Source organism: Scardinius erythrophthalmus (assembly GCF_964197995.2).
Source record: "Scardinius erythrophthalmus genome assembly, chromosome: 18".
In the NCBI taxonomy this organism is placed as follows: Eukaryota; Metazoa; Chordata; class Actinopteri; order Cypriniformes; family Leuciscidae; genus Scardinius; species Scardinius erythrophthalmus.
In genome coordinates, this window is record NC_138238.1 from 26548293 (window position 1) to 26557104 (window position 8812).

Here is an 8812-nt window from a genome sequence, read left to right on the forward strand (position 1 = left end):
CTGTTTATTTCCACTGCATTCCCTCACCCCATGTATATCTGAATATATGTGTGCACTTGGGTGTAGTTTCTATGAAAGCTTGTTACACTTTAGTGAGGTGCGTGTGCAGCGGCAGCGACAGATGGTGGGCTCCTCATCCCGCGGGAAGGCAATCTCTACGAATGCGAGCGCGTGTCAATCACCCGCTCTCATGTGATGGCTCCTGCCAGTGACGTGCCCACCATATGGCCTGGCATCAGAGCAGGTATGTAACCCTTCCTGCTAGGGATGCCACACCGCCTCGCTGCAGTCCGGGAAAGGGATAACACAAACCGGATCACAGACAATCGCGCCTCTCTTTTTCTTAGTCTTCTTAGGGAAGCATGAAGATGATGTAGACGTACGCGCCTTCACCCATACAGCACCAGAAACTAGGTGAGTTTTCAGACGTGATAGAATATATAATCATAACAAATAATTATTTATATATGATTTTTTTATATATATAAATATTTAAAAGAAAATATGCCAATACTGATGCTGGTGGAATTACTTTTATGCATTCGTCTAATTTAGATTTTGTATCATCTGCAATAGCTACCTTTTCACAGAGAATGGTACGTTTTAATTAAAGCAGCCGTGGAATGTTATATATGTGAGCCATAAATCTGATTTGACGTCAGAAACATGGGTAATAGTATAGATTACGACAGTTTACACGAATCCAGGTTTTTTAGATATAGGCTATTTGACGAGACATTACGACAATCTTTTGTAGATAGTGTTGTTTCTCGTAGGCCTAGTATGCTGTGCAAATTGTTTGTTACATTTTCTGTGACTTTTGCAGAGATATTACTTATAATGCCTGCTTTCTTGTGGGTTATCAGTGAGTAGAGTTAATGTCAGTATTTTATTAACAATCAGCAGTTAATACGAATAATATTAGGCTACATAATAATTTGCATAGTAGTACATGCCTATACCAATTATTTAAAAACAAAATCTTGTTCATCAGAAGGCGTTTTCACAACAAAGACACTTGACTTTACCTGTCAACTTTTTCTTTTTGACAGTTTAAATTGTGTGACATTTTTTCATTGCAATAAAAAATATACTATTATATGTTTGCAAGTTAAATTAGCTAACTATCTTGGAAAGATTTTTTTTTCTTTATCAACTATGGTTTTATAAAATATGGGAATGGAAAAGAGGGGACAGGAGGGAGACCGACGGCAGTTTTAGAACCTGGACATGGGTTGTGTTTTTGGGACCCCGCCCTCATCAAAATGAGCCAGGAATTGGCTATTGTGGTCATAAATGAGATCGTATTACAACTTGACTCTACAGTCACAGCTTTTCTTTCGTTAATTTTCCTTTTTTTATATTATTCGCCGTTTTAAATGGTTTTTGATGAGTTGGTTCATGTTTTTGATGTGCTGGAATGCCGCCAGAATGAAGATGGAAAGGAAAGGGCGAAGTGAGCACAATGCTCGCTGCTCAAAACGAGTACCCCGAGCCCCCCACCCCACCTCGTGTGAGGACCTGCTGCGAGGGGCCAAACAGGACTACAGAAATTGGGAACTGGGGAGTGAGACCGTCTGGCGACGTATGTCGCTCTCGCTAAATTAAAATAGCCTACCTCTTTAGAAGTCGTCTCCCACAGATATATGACGCTAGATTTTTATTTAGCCTACACTTAGCCTACTGTAGGCCTTTTACCCATTACAATTACATTTTTGCTCTTCATTTTTAAAATCTTTCGTTTCATCAAAATGGTATAGCTAACAGAAACTATATTCGAAAACAACCATTATTTACTTCAGTGATAGCAGAGCGCATTAACATTTCCACTGTATGGGGTGCTAAGGTTGTTAGCCTATTAATATTTAAAACAACATTTGTGTTGTACACAATTTCCACGTCACGGTTTAATTATTAAAACATTTGTTTACTCGTTGTCTATGTTTCAGTGGCTCCGCCATGTTGACAAGATTATTCAACGAACCTTCACTGCTTCCGGACATGGAGAAGTTCGGGGGCTGGGTGGATGACAGCGGGAGCGAGTGCTCCAAAACCAAGGACGAAGAGCAGGAGCGCTGTCGCCTAGGCGACGAGGACTTGGACGATGTGAAAGGCGGGAGTAGCCGGGCTCAGTCGGAAATTGCAGGGGAGGAAGACGATGATGAGGATGTTGATGAAGATGATTGTGGAGATGAGGGGGACGGAGACAGACCTAAAAAACGTGGGCCAAAAAAACGCAAAATGACGCCGGCTAGGTTAGAGCGCTCGAAAGTAAGGCGCCAAAAAGCGAACGCAAGAGAACGCACGCGCATGCACGATCTAAATTCAGCACTTGACAATCTTCGCAAGGTAGTACCATGCTATTCAAAAACTCAAAAACTCTCTAAAATTGAAACATTACGGTTGGCGAAAAACTACATTTGGGCGCTGTCAGAAATCCTGCGGAATGGGAAGAGACCGGACGTGGTTTCGTATGTACAGACACTGTGCAAAGGCCTCTCCCAACCCACGACCAATCTGGTGGCTGGGTGCCTCCAACTTAACTCAAGGAATTTTTTAACGGAACAATGTCAAGAGGGAGCGCGCTTTCACTTGCCCACCCCCTCATTCTCCATGCACGCATATCCATATCAATGCTCCCGTCTATCAAGTACACATTGTCAGCCCGGGTCCAATGCACATAGCCTCCGAAATCACTCTTTCTGTTCGGCCTATGAGGCACTGTACACCGAAGGAACGTCTCCAGAATATAACAGTCCAGATTACGAGGGCCACCACAGCCCTCCGGTGTGTGTAAATGGTAACTTTGCACTGAGACAACAGGAGCCACTCTCACCAGAGGCGGAAAGAGGTTATCAATATTCTATGCATTACACCAGTCTGCATGGCTCACGTTCCTCCACTGCTCATGGTCTTGCTTACGCCCCATCAGGTGCTCGCAGTGGCAGCGCGCACTCGGAGAACCTTCCACCGTTTCATGATGTAAACGTGCACCACGATCGGGCGCCATTTGAAGAACTTAACGCCTTTTTCCACAATTAGGTGATTTTTCCCTGCTAATGCCCATTTGGGAGGAGAGGGAGGGGACAGAGGAAAAGAGAAAGACAATTCCACATTCTAAACATGAAATAATTTACTTTACGCTACTGTACTCTTAAACCGTTTTTTTTTTCTTCTTCTTTTTTTTTTTACATTACTGGACAGTAATTTTGTTTTTTACAGTAATTCCATAATGACAAAATGTATATAAAAGAAGTCAGGACATGAATCCAACTGCTAAAAAAAAAAAAAAAAAATTTACAAAGTGGTAGTGCTATTTATGATTGATTCAAATGTTTGAACCGTAACGAGTCTCTAATGGAATGACAAGAAGAAGAAGAAAAATGTTAAATGAACTAAATTGTTAAATGAAGTCTGTTTCTTGATCTAACAAATAAAGCATATTGTTCCAGAATTATCTGGGGCTGTCATTTCCCATTGGGAATTGGTCAGACAGAAATTGTAAGAATATACTAAGAATAAACAAACATGTGAGTACACCGGTTACTGTATAGAAGAGGACAATTTCAGTGATAAAAATGAGAACGAAAAATGAATCTCATTCATTATGTTTTAATGGAATTTTAAGGTTTACAAAATATATTGTAGTCGACAGGTGCAATTTCACGATATCACATCCAAATTAAAATTCTGATGGTAGTCCAATCTGTCTGATTTTATAATAGTGCTAGGGTAATATAAAATTGCAAGCTGTTGGAAGACTAATTAAATTAGAACATACCATTATTTGTGGATATTAAATAAAAATCAGATTGTGAACATTTGGGTAACTAAATTAAACTTGATTTGTCGTATATTGGTTAGTATCCTTATAAACGTGTTCAACATTTTTCTTTTTTTGTTCAACAAAGAAACCATTTTGATTATCTTTAAAGTGAATGTAAGGTGTGTGTGTGTGAGAGAGAGAGAGAGAGAGAGAGAGAGAGAGAGAGAGAGAGAGAGAGAGAGAGAGAGAGAGAGAGAGAGAGAGAGAGAGAGAGAGAGAGAGAGAGAGAGAGAGAGAGAGAGAAAATAAGGCAACTTTCCTGTGGCATGTTATACATTTCAAATATTGACGCCATGGAAGAGCAAAACAATTGCTACTAACACTACTACTGAAAAAGTCATGAGGTTATTGGATGGTTTAAATAATCATATATTTATTTGCATAAAGATAATAATTTACAATTAATGGAATGTGTTCAATCTCAGTTTGAGCACTGTAGACATTTCACATCAACTAAAATACCTATAAAGATTTGCTTATTCAAAAGCGTTAACATTCCTCAATGGCTTAAATAGCCTATATCGACATATTTATGTACATTTGTTTTGCATTCTACTGGAGTTATATGTCCTATTTCCATTCAATTTCAGTCTGTGAATCATTTTATTATTATTAACCTACGCAGTATTATTTTCCAAGTCTGACAAAAATATTAATTCGTTTTTTTAAGCAAGATGGAGTAGCCTAGTACACCATGATCTGTTCACTTTATAAATAAATTAACTAATACTCAACTGCATTCAACTTTGTGATAATTATTACATTACCCTACTTCTCCCATGTTTAGAATTTAGATTGCATGAACATATTCATTTCATTATTTTGATTTAAAACACGATAATTGTTATTATTATAATTATTATTATTATTATTATTATTAGGCTAGGCCTACTATTCGGTCGAAATTACGTTACATTTTTAGCAATCACAAATATACAATTAAAGCGAGTTATGTGCACAAATAAATAGTTTAAGTGACGCATGCAGCGAATGTTTTATTCATTAAAGCTCCGTGTCGTTGTTATTGTTACCTTATGACTACTTTCATATAGCATATTGTAGCATGATTATTGCATTGTGGATAACTTCTTAAAATATTATTAATAAATGAAAATATATCGGAATAGGTATAATAACAGGTATGTAGGCTACACTATATTAAATTGCTATATTAAACTTTTTCCTTTGGTTTGTAGGTTGTTGCTATCAATTTAATTTAGACGACAGTTATTCTTTCCTATGGAATACCTGGTAACTACTTTTCATATACAAGGCAGTCTTTTAGTAGTACATTTGCAATATGCCTACACTCTTAAAATGACAGTTGAGTGGCTTTTTGCCGCACTCTAGCTTAAAACAGTTAACTATTGTTTTATTTAGACCCATTCGCTGCAGTCTTGTGTGCTCCAGTTGGCTAAATGTAAATTGTAACGTAAGTTTTTTTGTTACATTGTTTTTTAACAGTCTATTAGTTCCAAGTGTCATCCATTAGCAGAGGAAAAATGAAGCTATTCTAGGTTCCAAAAACCCAGAGCAACGTTTCTAAACAACTGTATGATTGAAAAGGTTTACATAATGTATAGCCTATTCAGTCAGATTACAAAACACGTTTTACATTTTTATTTTCTCTGTTTCTATTTTTTATTTTAGGCCGAAGTCAGGTAATGTTCATTCAAGATACCTGTGAGTTCAAAGTGATTATTTTTCTTATGATTCTGGCATTGATGTTTCGAGCCCAGAGGGTAAAAGCCAACAAGGACAAAAGGCGCTCCCTCCTTAAACTCGACCACAGCCGAGGTGATCTTAAGCGGCGTCCAGAGGCCACGGGCTGGCACGGAACCCAGAGACTCAGGAGACACGCGCTTGCCAATTCGCTAAATGTCTTAGCGTCAGTGCGCACGGCCAGCGGGGCAGCCCACCACAGCGATGCCAGCTGCGACGTGTGCCAAGCCTGGCCAAAGCTGCGCTGCTGGGTGGAGGCGGTGTTTCTTTCCTAATTCAGCAGCATCTGTTCATTATTTCATATTTTATAGGGAAGAAGGGTTCAACTATATGCTAGCAACTGGAAACAGCACGGCCTATAACCACCGGGACTGCACAGCGTAACAGTTGGAGTAGACATGCAGGACTGTACATTAACTCATTTGATTTTTTTAGACCAGTAATAACGTAACGCAGGTAAACAGGATTTGGCAAAAAAAAAAAAAAAAAAAAAAAAAAAACACACACACACGCACACACACACACACACACACACACACACACACACACACACACACATATATATATATATATATATATATATATATATATATATATATATATATATATATATATATATATATATAATGTAAACACACACACACATATTATAAGGGGCAAAAGTATTAAAATGGAAAACGAAAAGAAACACAAGACACATTTATATAATATTTAAATACAGCTTTACGGCGAAAACGGAAACATATTAATAAAGCATTTAGGCCTATCATTAAGCAATTTAACTTATACTAAATGTAGTTAATGTAATGAGATGACAGTGAGATAACATTACTTTACTGGAAGCTAAATTTACTTTTAACATTGATTGCGTCAGATTAATTTTAGAATGGCAAATAAATATTAAGACACACTCCACTCTAAGAATAGTCTGTAAAATAGTTATATGACCCAATGTACCCTGTTAATTTAAAGGAAAATTAATTTTCTGTATTGATTATTTTTTCAAAGGGTTTTACACGTTTTAAATTACGCATTGCATTTTGTTTTAGGGTTGAAGGAAATGCCCGTTTACATGTAAAACGTTGAAGTGATTGTCTGCCAAGACATTATCCGTTTTTCTAGAGATTTTTTCCCCTTACGTTTTGATCTTGCAATGATTCAGATTTCAGGAACCTCAATTTACTTTTTTGATACTCGATGATTTGAAGCATACTTCTAAAACAGATTTGGTAAACAATGCATTTACACACATAAACTTTAAACAAAATCTTTAAAGACCAACATTCATGCTCCACTTTTAAATCAAATGTGGGTGGTCTCTTTTTTTACATGCAGCCATACACACATGCTGCATTTTTTTTACCCTATTATATGCGTCATGCAGTGACTGTGTTCACTGTACCAATTTCTGCATGCCAGCCACACCCCAGCAGTGCCTGTCATGGAGGCTGGCACAGATTGGCATAGCTTATCAAAATTCCACAGCATCTGTTCACTGTGGCAGGGTGGCACTGCAGAGAAAACGAGTACAAGGAGAACATGTAAATAAATGCAAGAACTTAAGAATTTTCAGCATACTGAATAATAATAAAGTACTATAATGTACTTATATGAAAACAAATTTAAATGCATTTGTTCCTTTCAGAAGATGGAGAGGTAATTCTTTTCATCTTATATTTTCTATTCTAATGTGTGTGATCAGTGTTGGAATACAAATATAGTTCTAGAGAAGTACAATTATTTCCTTTTTATAGTGCCATAGTATTTTTTTTTTCCTTGCATAATTCTGGGTTTACAGCACAGTGTTTATTAGTGTGTGTTTATGTCTTGAGTACATATGAGTGCGTTGGGGTTGTTCCTTATCTGCACAGATGGCATGTGTTTGGGGGAGGGGGGTATAAGCTTCTGATGATGCCATGCTATGGTCACATGGGCATCGGTAATTGGGCGCCATATTGCCTGGTTTGCAGGGCTCTGGGGCAGCCAGTCACCCAGCTGGACCTGTCAGATGGCATTGAATCCAGCTCACTGCCCTCTACCCTCGCATCCTTTCTTCTCTATTTCTCTCTCCATCTCTCACTTTTAAATTTTTAAACCCACTGCCACATTTTTCTTCACTGTCTTACATTCACTTGAGCCTTGTGGTACACCAGTCCTCATCTTACCTCAAGACACATCTGTTGAAAACACATTTCATGACTGTGGATGCTTGTACAATAAAATTAATATAATAATGAATGTGTTAAGACAAAGAACAAAGAAAGTTTCTTGTGTAGAAAAACTTCTCACATAACTGTAATACAAAATCAACTTAATTGATAGCAAGAACAAGAAAACAGCTAAAAATTCAGAAGATTAGCACTTCGAACTCTCATTCTTTAACATATCATTATAACAGATGGTAAACCTCTAATATATATATATATATATATATATATATTAATTTTATGTATATTTTAATATCTATCTATATATTCAATTTGTATAGGTGATTAGTAAAAAGGTTACTTCATGATACCTAACGGTAACAAATTGAATAGATAGACAGATAGATAGATAGATAGATAGATAGATAGATAGATAGATAGATAGATAGATAGATAGATAGATAGATAGATAGATAGATAGATAGATAGATAGATAGATAGATAGATAGATAGATAGATATGAAATGTTTTTGTACAGCTAAAATAACTGGAAGCAACTGATACCCTTGCACATTAAAAATGGCCGCACCCATTCTTACATCTTCATAGTAATGAATGTGTTAAGACAAAGAACAAAAAAAAGGTTCATAAGCAGAAATGCTTCCCACTTACTGTACTGTAATAAAATAAATTTTGATATCACATTTCATTTATTTTATATATATGTAGATGTTGCTCTGTGTGTGTGTGTGTGTGTGTGTGTGTGTGTGTGTGTGTGTGTGTGTGTGTGTGTGTGTGTGTGTGTGTGTTGTTTATTGTTTAGTGTTTAGTGCAATATATTTAGCTTGTTCGTGTGTGTTGTTGTATGATGTGATTATAAATTGGGCCCTTTATAAGTGTTTATGAGTGTTTTAATTGAGAAACAGATGTTCATCAGATGAGAGAACCACGTTGTTAGATAGCCATTGTGTCTGTGCTGGCATGGAACTGCTTTAATCTATGCAAAGTGTGGCATCAAATAAAGAAAAACACACCACTTGGGATGCTGAGGATGGGTATTTCTTTCATTAATACCAGGATGTGATATGTACTGGGTGCTTGTTTGTAATTGTTCAGT

At 37.0% G+C, this 8812-nt stretch overlaps 1 protein-coding gene across 1 annotated transcript; it reads left to right on the top strand.

Moving 5' to 3' along the window:
• The first annotated feature begins 219 nt into the window (after positions 1 to 219).
• On the top strand, positions 220 to 3277 carry neurod2 (neuronal differentiation 2). The gene is made up of 2 exons (XM_081392243.1): positions 220 to 414; positions 1950 to 3277. The coding sequence occupies exon 2, from the start codon at positions 1960 to 1962 to the stop codon at positions 3040 to 3042; it is 1083 nt and encodes a 360-aa protein (XP_081248369.1). The 5' UTR covers positions 220 to 414; positions 1950 to 1959; the 3' UTR covers positions 3043 to 3277.
• The last annotated feature ends 5535 nt before the right edge of the window (positions 3278 to 8812 follow it).